This window comes from Mustelus asterias, chromosome 13 (genome assembly GCF_964213995.1).
Source record: "Mustelus asterias chromosome 13, sMusAst1.hap1.1, whole genome shotgun sequence".
In the NCBI taxonomy this organism is placed as follows: Eukaryota; Metazoa; Chordata; class Chondrichthyes; order Carcharhiniformes; family Triakidae; genus Mustelus; species Mustelus asterias.
The window spans coordinates 44,922,567-44,936,580 of NC_135813.1; the positions used below are offsets into that span (position 1 = coordinate 44,922,567).

The 14,014-nt window shown below is 45.3% G+C and overlaps 2 protein-coding genes across 5 annotated transcripts in view; one reads left to right on the forward strand and one right to left on the reverse strand.

The window, feature by feature from the left end:
* Positions 1–1,882, forward strand: part of prpf4 (pre-mRNA splicing tri-snRNP complex factor PRPF4) — a 53,676-nt gene extending 51,794 nt beyond the window's left edge. The window contains exons 14-15 of one of the 4 annotated variants that reach the window (XR_013499355.1): positions 802–1,322; positions 1,393–1,882. Coding sequence is in view for 1 of the 4 variants with exons in the window: in XM_078226680.1 (XP_078082806.1) it covers positions 802–995 (194 nt within the window). In the remaining 3 variants the exon portion in view is untranslated. Of the gene's footprint in view, positions 1–801 lie in introns of all 4 variants that reach the window. The other 3 variants (XR_013499354.1, XR_013499356.1, XM_078226680.1) reach the window with 3 other exon arrangements.
* A 6,287-nt stretch (positions 1,883–8,169) lies between these two features.
* Positions 8,170–13,455, reverse strand: rnf224 (ring finger protein 224). Its single transcript, XM_078226681.1, has one exon. The coding sequence runs from the start codon at positions 13,453–13,455 to the stop codon at positions 12,886–12,888; it is 570 nt and encodes a 189-aa protein (XP_078082807.1). The 3' UTR covers positions 8,170–12,885.
* Between the last annotated feature and the right edge of the window lie 559 nt (positions 13,456–14,014).

Below are 14,014 nucleotides of genomic sequence, written 5' to 3' on the forward strand. Positions count from 1 at the left end.
TCGGCAGGGGAATCGCCAAGGCCCTTCGTGGACACCCCCTCTAACCACTCCGGCATCCTCGGCACCCCGGCATCCTCTGGGGGGATGGGAGGGGAGGAGGTGTGATGTCTCATCCTCTGGTCGGGGGGATTCCGCTGCATGTCTGCGGCCGATCCCTCCTCGCACCATCACTGGTACACTACCAGCCACAGCCATCTCTCTCGCACCTGCAGGGAAGAGTAATCTGTGGCTGGTAGTGTACCAGTGATGGTGCCAGGAGGCAGCGGAACCCCCCCGACCAGAGGATGAGATGTCACACCAGCCCCCCCCCCCCCCCCCCGCCCCGACCAGAGGATGAATAGGCAGAGAGACTCTCTCCGCTGTCTGCTTTTTTTTTTCGCGCTCGGGCGCATTCTGTCCGATTTTTTTCCAAACTGCGCATGCGCAGTTCGGAGCTCCTATCATTCCGGCGGCGCTAAGCCCCGCCCACTGGACCGGCGCCGGAAAGAAGCGTATGGGCACGCTGGAGGGCGGCCTCCGGGCTTGGATCTATTTGACGCCCGCACCCGGCACTTAGTCTCTAAATGGTAAAATCGGGCCCATAGTGTCTGCTCCAAATTTGACATAAAACTCCTCACCACCAACACGGGCAACAAGGACAATGAGGTGTTTGTTCCGTGGTTTGTACCACAGCTAAGTAAATGATAACCTGACCAGTTTCTTGATACCATTTTTATTTTACTTCCGTCTCTGAAGTGGTATGTTATTAGTCTCCAAACCTACCACTGTGTAACAGACAGGCGATTTATGTTCTCCCCACAGCCACAGATGGACATTACCTGCTGACTGGTGCCTATGACAACACAGCAAAGATTTGGACACACCCTGGGTGGTCACCTCTCAAAACAATGGCCGGACATGAGGGCAAGGTGATGGGGTTGGACATCTCTCCGAATGGGCAGTTGATTGCTACGTGTTCGTATGACAGGACCTTCAAACTCTGGACATCTGAGTAAACCGAATGGAACAGAGCACTGACTACAGGGCACCGCTAACCTGTAGCTAGAGAGAAAGATGCCATCTGGTAATTACACCAGCAAACTACTGGCAGCTGGCCACCAGTTCAACAATTCCAAACACTCACGTCGAACACGAGTTACCATAGTCACCTGGAGGCTGAGTTGATCACCATATATTTTTTGTTTGTCTCAGTGATTGACAGGATTATTAAGAACTGTTTAGGTTTTGGACCTTCCCAACTCCTCATAAAAACCAAGCTGATTGTTAACAGTTTGTTTAAATTGACCTGGCTCTGCTTCACACAGTAAGTTGTCGTAACAAAAGCCACTAGCTTTCGGAGCGGTCGCTGCTCCTTCGTCAGCCTCACCTGACGAAGGAGCAGCGCTCCGAAAGCTTGTGGCCTTTGCTACCAAATAAACCTGTTGGACTTTAACCTGGTGTTGTGAGACTTCTCACTGTGTTTACCCCAGTCCAACGCCAGCATCTCCACATCACTGCTTCACAGGAGCAGCGTAACCCTGATATGGAGCAGACATTGAACAAGATCTTCTCTGCTTGCAAAAACAAATCCTGGAGAAGATTTGTGTTCTTCGCTGCCTTCTCATTCCCACTGGCAACTTCAAAGAAACAACATCAGCAGAAGCACTGATTCAAATCTGGCACATCTACAGTCAAGGTCAAAGGTTAGCTGGGCCCAGCAGCACTTTGCAAACCCTCATTCAGCTTTATGTAGCTCAGTGTAACACTGAGCCCAGCTGTTTCAGTGATGACCCCGGAATTTGTTTGTGCATGTGCAGTACTGTATAAGCCATACAGAGGCTTAGACTCTGAAGCTTTTGTAATAAATATTTTAATAAATAAGTGTTTCTGTAGTTTCAGTATCAGACTGAGTAATTCTCATTCAGTAAGTCATAGCAGCATATTACACATAGATATCGGTCTGTAACTCACTGTGCATCTATTCTATTTATAAACTATTTAAACCTCTCAATTAGATTCCAACCTGTAACTCACTGCAGGGTATTATTCTATAGGTAGGGAGTACATCAAGCTGATATTTTTAATGGTTCTCTTCAGATTCAGTCCCTCTGTCCTTCAAGTCAACTGTCATTACCCCACTTCTCAAACAGGCCAACCCATGACTCCCAGCTTCCTTGTAAACCATCCCCCACCACCCATCTCCAACCTCTCTTTCCACTCCAAAATCCTTGAACATGATATTGCCAAGCAAATCCACACCAATCTCCCAGATATCCATATTTGAATCCCTCCATCTGTTTCCGGGGGTGGTTAACTCAATTAGCTGGATGACTAGAGTATGATGCAAAATAACAGCAACAGCACAGGTTCCATCCTCATACTGGCAAAGGGGCTTACCTCTTTGCCAGGCTCCATATTGTAGCTACCCTCAGATATGAAGGACACAATGTGACAGGAAGGAACTGAAAAGGCTTTTCTCAAAAACACAAAACCATTCTATGACAAAGTTAAACCATCCCTCCTGAACCTTTCAACCTGTACATCCTTTGATACAGTTGATCACAATGTTGTTCTCCACTCGTCCAGCTGAGTGGAACTGCATTCACCTTCTATTCATATGTAGCCAATCATAGCCAGAAAATCACCTATGATAGTTTCTCTTTCTGCTCCTGTACCATTGCCTCTTGTGTTCCCCAGGGATTTTTCCTTGGCTTCCTCCTATTTCACAACTACACACTAACCCTAAGCGGCACAGTGGTTAGCACTGCTGCCTCACAGCACCAGGGACCTGGGTTTGATTCCCGGTTTGGGTCACTATCTGTCTGCACGTTCTCCTTGTGTCTGTGTGGGTTTCCCCTAGGTGTTCCTGTTTCCTCCCACAGTCCGAAAGATGTGCTGGTTAGGTGCATTTGCCATGCTAAATTCTACCTCTGTGTACCCGAACAGGTACTGGAGTGTGGCCAGTAGAGGATTTTCAAAGTAACTTCATTGCAGTGTTGATGTAAGCCTACTTGTGACACTAATAAATAATAATAATGGGCAATGTTATTTGAAAAGACAGCATTAGGTTTCATTCGCATGTACGCTTACAAACTCAGTTGTACTTCACCACCACTGCCCTCCCCCAGCCCTTCCAGTGCCTCTGAATGTCAGACTATGATATGTAGTGCTGGATGAGCAGAAATTTCCTCCATTTATGTACTGGGGAGACCAAAGCCATTGTCTTCAGTCCCCATCAAAACTCTGTCCCCTAGCCACCAACTCGATCCCTCTCATTGGCAATCCTGAAGCTAAACTAGACAGTTGTCGTATCTTGACCATCAGAAGAGCTTCTGACCATCTGCACCATCATTAGATCACCTATTTTCACCTCTGAGTCTGATTGTGCCCCTACCTTGGCTCATCTGCTGTAACCCTCACTCATATCTTTCTCACCTCTCGATTTAACTACTTCAATTCCCACATTCTATCCTCTGTAAACTTGATGTCATCCAAAACTCTGTTCCCATGACCTAACTCACATCAAGTCCTGTTCACCCATCACCCCCTGTGCACTCTGACCTACATTGCTTCCTGATTGAGCAATGCCTCTGTTCTGAAATTCTCATCCTTGTCTTGTTGGAGAAGGCGTCGTTCCTCCCTATCTCTAATCTGTCCCTAATCAGAACAACCCTCGGAGATTCTGGCCTCTTGAGCATTCTTAATTTTAATTGCTGTTCCATTGTTGGCTGTGTCACCAATTCAGTCCCTCAACATCTTCTCTTCCTTTCTCTCAAGACATTCCTTAAAACCCATCTCTTTGACCAAGCTTTTGGCCATCTTCCTTTGAATATCTTTATGTGGCTCAAAATTTGTTTTGTGAAGATGGTGAAATGTGTTATTTAAAGGCATTATATAAGTACAAGTTGTTGCCAAGCATTTGAACCCCTGGATTAAATTCCAGTATATAATTCAGTTTCAGATATTCCTTATTCTGCATTAAAAACTATCTAATTCCTTAATTTAGATTCCTGCATGTAACTCACTCCTGGGTATTTGTAACAAATATGAAGCAGTTCTGATTGCTATTTCTTCAAATCAGCCACTGGACTAGAGTTTTAAAAGAGACACAAGTGTAGGCATAGCCTGTTTTGTTAAACATACAGTAAGTTTTGTTGTTCTGCTAGTCACAGGTTAAATATGAACTCTATATGCAGACTTACTGGTTAACCCTCTGTGACACTGCATTTTGATGAGCTATGCACAAGTCTTGGGCAAATCAAGTATCAAGTAACCTGGAGGGATAATTAAGGCAGAGTGCAATTTAATCCTCATTTTAAAATGGTACGTTCTGACCTTTATTCTTTGACTTTACATCATATGAAGTGAGAACAGGAGCTAACATTTGAGAAGTAAAGGAGGAGAATTGTTTGGAGTTTAGGAGTTCCTGTGCAGGCTGAGGTAACATCAATACCACTGATGGGACATGCTAATTAACATCAACTAAGTGAGACAAGAGGTCAGGTATTGTAAACTGGAAGCCAATGTAATTTTATATATGTACAACTTTCAACAATCCAGTCATTCCTTCGATTCCATTTTGTATTTCTGGGTTATGTATCCCTTATTTTGTGTACGGTGATGTCCCATTGCTCGTGGGGGTTAAAAGTTTTATTTATTTGTCACAAGTAGGCTTACATTAACAATGCAATGAAGTTACTGTGAAAATTCCCGAGTCACCACACTCCGGCGCCTGTTCAGGTACACTGAGGGAGAACTTAGCATGGCCAATGCACCAAACCAGCACATCTTTCGGACTGTGGGAGGAAACTGGAGCACCCGCGGGAAACTCACGCAGACAGTGACCCAAGCTGGGAGTCAAACCCAGATCCTTGGTGCTGTGAGGCAGCAGTGCTAATCACTGTGCCACCTTGCTGCCTCTGGAAAATCCAACAAACAGCATCGCTGGCCGGGCCAACATTTATTGTGCATCCCTAATTGCCCTTGAGCCTATCTAATATTGTAACTTATTGTTGTTTACTGCTTGGTTCAGATTCACATTTTTAATAATGGTCACTTAAAGATTGCACAGATACTGTGTAGTAGACACAAATAAAATCAACAGCAATAAACACCCACATGCAAACATTCCAGTAAGCAACATGATGCAGTGTGCATCTTCTAGTCCAGGAATTATATCATGCAAACCTTCCATACCATATTTTTGTAAATATCTGGGCACTTTTTCTATTTTATGACAATTTTTCTACCACGTTTTTATTCTCTCATGGATAAGCAAATATTGGACCCTCAATCTGCAAAATGATGTACATAATGTTTTGCACAGATGAGCAAATTCACAATTGGCTTAAGACATGAATGGTGGGACTTTATTGCATCTAAACTACCTAAACCCCTCAATTAAATTGTACCCTACAACTCATCCATACAGAGCCATTAATTTCGCAGTTTGATCCCTCACTCTGCTGGTAACGGGAAGGGAAATCTGGTGAGCACCTCCCACTGATAGCTGTGATTCTCATTGGAAAGTTTGTTGGGCACTGGGAAGGACAGAATTGAGCTGCCGATCGTGCAATAACACACTCGCAGTTATATTCTTGGCCAAGTTTCCAGGACTTGATCAGTATTCATGTTATTCAGTACCTAGAAGGGACCAATATTTTAGGGATGGGTGGAGATTGTATTATTCGCTCCCTCTACCACCCATGCATTGTGAAATATCCTTTGACACCACCCTCCGATCTCTGCCACTTAGAAGGACAAGGGCAACAGGGAACTCCAGCACCTTTAAGTTCCCCTCCAAGGCACACACCATCCTGACTTGGAACTATATCTTCTTCATTGCTGAGTCAAAATCCTAGAACTCCCTCACAGCACTATGGCAATACCTTCACCACACTGAAACTGTTTTTCTTTTATTCATTTATGGGATGTGGGTGTCACTGGCTCGGCCAGCATTTATTAGTCATCCAGTTTTATAGCACTGATCAAGTCCTGGAAACTTGGCCAAGAATATAACTGCGAGTGTGTTATTGCACTATCAGCAGCTCAATTCTGTCCTTCCCAGTGCCCCACAAACTTTCCAATGAGAATCACAGCTATCAGTGGGAGGTGCTCACCGGATTTCCCTTCCCATTACCAGCAGAGTGAGGGATTGAATTGGGAAGTTAATGGCTCTGTATGGATGAGTTGTACAAAAGAGGCCCTTTTGCCCATTGTATCTGCATCAGCAATCAAGCACTTATTGCCCGTGAGACAGTGGTGGTTAGCTGCTGGTCCATGTGGTGCTGGTACAGCCAGTGTTGTTTAAGAAGAGGCCCAATATTGCTATCTCAATAAATTCCAACCTTGCCAGTGATACCCTTATCCAAAGAATGAATTTTGCTTTTATTCGTTCATGTTTTAAAATATGTGTTCATGGGCTGTGGGCATCGCTGACTGGGCCAACATTTATTGCCCATCGCTGAGGGCATTTAAGAATCAATCACATTGCTGTGGGTCTGGAGTTACATATAGGCCAGACCAGGTAAGAACGACAGATTTTCTAAAAGGCATAATGAACCAGAACAATCAGCAATAGTTTCATGGTTATCATTAGACTTCCAATTCCAGATTTCTATTGAATTCAAATTTCACCATCACCAATTTCGAACCCGAGAGCATCACCCAGAATCTCTGGATTACTAGTTCAGCAACAATACCACTGCCTCCCCTATTGAAAAAAAAACACGACTAACCTTGAACATTCAGTGATTGTCAGATAAATTTACAGTTCAAAGGAGGCCCCTTGGCACAACATGCCTGGGCTGTCTCAGATGGTGCTACTGATATAGTTCCACAACCCTGCTTTTCCCCCATATCCTGAAAATTAGTTGTCTTCAAGTAAATATCCATTTTCCTTTTGAAGTTACTGGGGAATTTTCTTCTATCATGCTTGCAGGTGGTGCATTCCAGATCTTAACAGTCCTTACTGAAGAAATTTCTTCTCATTTCCCCTCTAGTTCTTTTGCCAACTTAAAATAAAAATCTATGACCTATGTTTATCGATCCACTTGCCAGAGGAAACAAATTTCCCCTACTTGCTCTATTAAACCCCTCATAGTTTTGAACATCAGTATTGTGTGCAGTTTTGGTATCCTTCAGCTGAGGAAGGATGTTCTTGCTATAGAGAGAGCAGCAAAAGTTTACCAGGCTGATTCCTGGGATGGCAGGATTGTCATATGAGGAAGGACTAATTTGATTAGGATTATATTCATTGGAGTTTAGAAGAGTGAGAAGGGATCTCAGAGAAACTTATAAAATTCTAACAGGATTAGACAGGGTAGATTCAGAAAGAATGTTCCCGATGGTGGGGGAGTCCAGAACTAGGAGTTATAATTTGAGGATAAGGGGTAAACCTTTTAGGACTGACGTGAAGATAAATTTCTTCACCCAGAGGGTGGTGAATCTGTGATATTCACTACCACAGAAAGTAGTTGAGGCCAAACGTGTGATTTCAAGGAGTATTTAGATGTAGCTCTTGGGGCTAAAGGGATCAATGGATCAAAAGATATGGGGGGAAGGCAGGATCAGGGTGTTGAATTTGATGATCTGCCATGATCGTAATGAATGGCAGAGCATGCTAGCAGGGCCGAATGGCCTACTCCTGCTATGTTTCTATGTATATTAGGTTTCCCATTAAATTTCTGTTCCAAAGACAGGTCCAGCTTCTTCAATATTTCCACAAAGCTGCCTTTTTCTCATCCTTTTTTAAGGCCATGACATCCTTTCTGAAGTTTCCTGCCCAGAATTGTAAACAATGCTCCAGCAGAGGCCCATCCAGTAATCATTTGATATGACTTCCTTGTTTTTGTATGCAACACTCTTATTTACAAAGCTATGAATCAAATATGCTTTCTTAACAGCCTTATCGACCTGCCCTATCACCTTCAAATATTTGAAAACATGCACATCAAGGTGCTTCTGCGCTCCTCAAAAAAGAACTGTTTAAATTATACTAACTCTCCATGATACTTAGGGATCTCTTTCAAATTTACCATTTTTTGTGAAATCGGGACCACCTTAGTGGGCTGGCCTTACGGTACATATTGGTCCTAGAGAAAAATGTCTCTTTGCCTCACCTTTCAAACTAATGATTTTGCATATTGCATTTGTTCATCTACCAACACCAAAATGAGTCATTTTCAATATTTTTAATGAACATATCAAGTTTTACAGAGATTTAAAATAAACAATATTACAGTCCTTTCCCAGCACATGTGCACTGTATAGGAAATAATTAGAAAAAAAGAGAGGGCCTGATCAAACAGCATTGTACAAGCAGGAACTGTCTTGGTGGTAATCCCTAAACCACTCTCAGTGGGTAATTGGGTAAGTTCCTTGTGTACCGGTACGTTCCATGCATCTCTGGATATGTTTCCTGTATGTTGGGGTTTGTTCCCTGTATGTCGGGGTATGTATCATGTCTCTGGATATGTTTTGTGTGTGTCTGGATATAATCCATGTGCCCAAGAATGTTCAGTTTATAATGTCCTGCACCCGCTCCTCTAACATTGAATTATTCTTGCCAACTCTGCACCCTGCAAATACCAGCTGTGTGGCTACACTCCTCAAATCTTGCACATTTCAATTTACAAGACAAATTGATTTTAATGTATCTTGCTTGGAGTAACTCACCCATTCTACTTCAGCAAGCTGGTGTTTAATCCTATAAACCTCACTCAGAAGTTACCTTGCTGACACTGACAATGTTTATGAGGTGTGAATTTGTGAAACTCACAAGCTCTGTGTTGTCAATTGGGTTTATGCGGTAGTCCAGGACCACTGCTGATCTCTCCTTCCCATGGCTGAATCTTCCATCACTAAAATAAATGATGGGACCCGTCTGTTATCATCTGGAGTTCAGTAAATTAGGTGACAAGGCAAACTCCAATTGAAAGAACCACCAGTTCCCTTGCTGATCATCAAACAGTCAGAAACAAGCCCATTGCGTGATTCAAACACCAATTGGATCCTTCCTTAGGAGGCAACCTAGAGGAACCACAGTACACAGGCTTCTTTGGAGATCACAGGGGGGCCTCTACAAGGTTTTGCATGACTAGGACATGTTTTAACACATACATCTAAACACACATGGAAGTGGTCCTTCCTGAAGTCAGCTCCTAATGATAAAGAAACATAGGAACAGGAGCAGCTCGGCCATTCAGCCCCTCAAATCTGTTTCAACATTTAGTAGATAATGTTCCTATCTCAACCCCATTCTTCCACAGTTGCTGCACATGCTTTGATATTTGTGCCTAACAAAAACCTATCAATCTCAAACCATAAAGTTTTAATTGTCCCACCTTTTGGGAAAAAAAATTCCAGCTTGCCACTATATTTTGTGTGGAAAAAGTGCTTCCTGACTTCACTCCTAAGTGACCTAACTCTAATTTCAATATTATGCCCCTTCAGTCTGGATCCCCACCAGAGGTAACTGTTTCTCGGTGTCTCCCCATCAAATAATTTAATCATTTTAAACACCTTGATTACATCACCCCTCAACCTCTTAAATTCAAGTCTATTCAACTCGTTCCTTTAGTTAACCCTTTAAAGCAGGTATCATTCTGGTGAATTTGTGCTGTACACCATCCCGGGGAAAACATCGTTCCTGAGGTGCGGTTCCCGAAACTAAATGCAGCACCATAATGAACCGCAATGGTTCACGAAGGTGACTTGCCACCACCTTCTGAAGGGCGGTTAGGAATGTGCAATAAATACTGGTCTGGCCAGCAATGCTAACATCCCAAGAATTAAATCAAAGCTTTTTAAAAAATTCCTTTCATGGGATGTGAGTATCGCTGGCAAGGCCAGCATTTGTTGCCCAGTGCTAATTTCCCTTGAATTCAGTGGTTTGTTAGGCCATTACAAAAGGCAGTTAAGAGTCAACCACATTGCTGTGAATCTAGAGTCATATGTAGGCCAGATTGGATGAGTGGCAGACTTCCTTCCCTAGAGAACATTAGTGAAGCAGATTGATTTTTCTGCCATAACACACACACAGAAATACATATATATACAGAAACATATCTGTCTATATATTATATATAGTGAAAAGGTTATCTTGACTCCCAAAATTATACATTGTTTCAGCTGTAAACTGGAAATAAATATTAGACTAAGCTCCAAGCAGTCACGTCACACAATATTACCATACATGACCCTCATTCTTGAGGATCCCTAATTTCTTTCATTAACGTTATGACTGGTCTTGATTCCGATTCATCCAGTATCTGAAACACACAAACCTACTGATCTCCTGCTCTCTGAGTGAAGTCCTGGCATTAGTTGGATTTTTATCTACACAAGTGCCAATTTGGTCATCTCACTCAATGGTACCAGATGTTAACTAAGGAAAGACATTTGTCACCTAATGTTACCCAATGTCCCAGAAAAATCCAGTCCAATAGCCCTCAACACCACCAAAATAAATTTTATGGTCATTATCACATTGCCATTTTTGGGATCTTGTTGTGTGCAAATTAGGCTGCTACATTTCCTACAAGTAAAAGTACTTTGTTGGCCAGAAAATACTTTGGAATGTCCTTAGACCATTGAAGGCACTTTATCAAAACAAATCTTTCTTTCTTTAATGATGATCTTGAAAATGATGTTGAAGCTTTCCATGAATTAATAACAATCTGGGCTCCGACGAAAAGGTAGCAAAACCAATTTGCCCAGAGTTGGAGTTCCTGATTTTTAGATGCGGTATGGTGACCTTGGTGTAAAGACTGATGTGGTATCTCCCTGGCAACCAAAGGCTGATCGTGGTATCTCCCTGGCAACCAAAGTCTGAAGGTGCTATCTCCCTGGGAACCAAAGTCTGATGGTGGTATCTCCCTGGGAAGCAAAGGCTGATGGTGGTATCTCCCTGGGAAGCAAAGGCTGATGGTGGTATCTCCCGAGAAACCAAAGTTTGTTGGCAGTATTCCCCATGGAACCAAAGTCTGTTGGCAATATCGCCCTAGAAATCAAAGGCTGATTGCAGTATCTCCCTGGCAACCAAAGGCTGATGGTGGTATCTCCCTGGGAACCAAAGTCTGTTGGCAGTATCTCCTTAGAAGGCAAAGGCTGATTGCAGTATCTCCTTGGCAACCAAAGGCTGATGGTGGTATCACCCTAGAAACCAAAGGCTGATGGCAGTATCTCCCTGGAAACCAAAGTCAGTAGCTTCTTGACAACCAAAGTCTGATGGCAGTATCTCCTTAGAAACCAAAGGCTGATGGCGGTACCTCCGTGGGAATCGAAGTCAGTAGCTCCTTGACAACCAAAGGCTGAAGAGAAGGTATGTGTTTTCCAACATAATTCTCTATGAATGTGCTAAAGCTCGGGGAGTTCAATGATGAGAGATTGTCTTTTACAGAAATTATTTGGATACCCTGTTTAGTGTCTGTTTCTCTGACTCATACTACAAACAGTATAAGGATCTTGAGTCTCTTAAATGGCAAATGTTGCTGGCTGGGTTGCCCATCCTAATTGCCCTTGAACTGAGTGGCTTGTTCCGCCATTTCAGAGGGCATTTAAGAGTCAACCACATTGCTGTGCGCCTTGGGTCACATGTAGGCCAGACCAGGTAAGGACGGCAGATTTCCTTCTCTAAAGGACATTAGTGAACTAGATGGGTTTTAACAACAATCAACAATTGTTTCATGGTCATCGTTAGACTTATAATTCCAGATTTTTATTGAATTCCAATTTCACCATCTGCCATGGTGGGATTTGAACCTGAGTCCATAGGGCATTACCCTGGGTCTCAGGATTATTTGTGCATTGACAATACCACTACACCACTGCCTCCCCTTTGTGTACCAGACCCTTACCTGACTGGAAGTTAGTATACCAGACCCTCACCTGGATAGCAGTTAGTGGACCAGACCCTCACCTGGATGGGAGGATATCCTGTTATATACTGAGCACACACTGTTCCTCACTCCCATGCAGTTTATTGCAATCGTGATATGATGCCATTGTGACTCTTGGCCCTGATCAAACCAGTACCTGACCACACGTGTCTATTTTGATCAATGAGATCAGTGGGGCACTGAGGCATTTTCACTGCATGAGGACAAAAGTAATAAATCATTTGCTAAAGGTGTTGTAAAGTGTTTTCCTACATCCGTGTGATGCTACAGTCAGAACTTGTCAGACCCAAAGAGACTGCAAGAGCAGCTTTACTATGACACTGGGCCCCAGGATTGTATGTGAAATGGGTATGATATGGACCTCCTTTATAAAAACAGAGGACGAGTGACCCTTCCTGTGAGCTGGAGAACAGATTTCAAGGCATAATTAAGGCCAAGGCCTTTGACCTGTGCTCCCAACAGAAGGTGACATTCTCCACCTGTCATGAAGTCACTGCTGAACAGAGTTTCTCACTCGGACGCTGCTCCTGCTCCTGCTCCTCAGGGCTCAGCCTTGTCTCAGTTGGGAGTGCACTAGTATCTGAGGCAGGAGGTTATAGATTCAAGTCAGACTCCAGAGACTTAACACAAAACTAGGCTGACACTCCAGTGCAGTAATGAGGGAGTGCTGAGCTTTCAGTGGTGCTGTCTTATCGTTAAACTGAGCCCCAGTCTGTCCTCTCAGGTGGGTATAAAATATCCCACAGCATTATCAGAAGAAACGCAGGAGGTGTTCTCCCCTGCATACTGGCCAATACTCATCCCTCAACCAACATCATTAGAACAGGCTATCTGGTCATTTGTCACACTGCTGCTTGGAGAAGCTTGCTGTGAGCAAATTGGCTGCTGCGTTTCCTACATTACAACAGCCACTACACTCGGAGAAAGAAAGTACTTGATTGGCTGTAAGAGGCTCTAGGATGTCCCGAGGACGTGAAGGGTGCTAAATGAATGCAAGATGTTTCTTTCAGCCCAAATCCCACAGTATTTTCTTAGTCCAGAAGAGTGAGATGACTAGAATGATGGTGATTCCAAAGGTGGCGATCATGATGTAGGTGACGGTTCTGCAGGGGGGGCTCTGGCAGCATTTCCACAGCGTGTTCTGAGGCAACCGCTCTTCCAGCGCCGGAGCCGCCTGGGTTCGCAGGGGGAGGCCGCCCTCCCGCTCCACCTCCAGGCTCAGGGTGTAGACGGTGGGCCGCCGCAGCAGGAAGCTGGCCTTGCCGGGCCCCTTGTAGAAGAGGCGGCCGTGGTCCAGGTAGACGTGGAGCGGCTGCAGCCGCATGCGGCCCAGGATGTCGGCGTTGGTGCGCAGGCCCGTCACCAGTTGCCCGGCGCCCAGCGGGGTGAGGCGGCGGCACAGCGGGCAGCACATGCCGGGCTCCATGTCGGGCACGGAGGCCAGGCTCATGCGGGCCAGGCACTCCAGGCAGAAGGTGTGCTCACACTCCAGGATCTTGGGCGTGCGGAACGCGTTGTCATAGGCGTTCCAGCAGATGGCGCATTCGCACTCGGTGCCGTTACCCTCCGCTGCCATGGCGACCCGGGAGCTCGCGCCGGCCTCCGCTTCTCGAACCATCGGCGGAGCAGCGCGCCCGGCTTGGCCCCGCGGCTTAGCCCCTCAACCCGGCCCCGCTCAGCTCTCCCCTCCTCACTCAGTCCGGCCACTCGGCCCCGGTCCCCGCGGCTTTCCCCTCACTCAGCCCGGCCGCTCGGCACCACTTCCCTCAGCCCCGCACAGCTCTCCCCTCAACCCGGCCGTCCTCTTCCCTCAGCCCCAGACAGCTCTCCCCTCAGCCCCCCCTCACCCGCTCAGCTCCCTGTGACCGGCCCAGAGGCTGCCCCCCCCCCGCTCTCTCTCTCTCGATAACAGGTCGTCTCCTCACAATGTGCCGGCACTCAGGTGGACATCTCTCCCGCTTCAGGGCCCCGCCGCCTTCACCCCACCGTGCACAGGTCTGAATGGGTCATCCAGGCAAGTGGACACTTGACTCGGTCTCCAGGCCTCCTCAGCACCGCCGCCTCCCACTGAAGGTGATTCTTGATGTCTTGCGGCTCTTGGTCTTTGGCCGGCTGGGTGCTCCCTCCCTCTCTTC

Bases quoted from the DNA above. Each gene is read 5' to 3' on its own strand.
- rnf224 (XM_078226681.1), bottom strand. From the start codon at position 13,455: ATGGCAGCGGAGGGTAACGGCACCGAGTGCGAATGCGCCATCTGCTGG.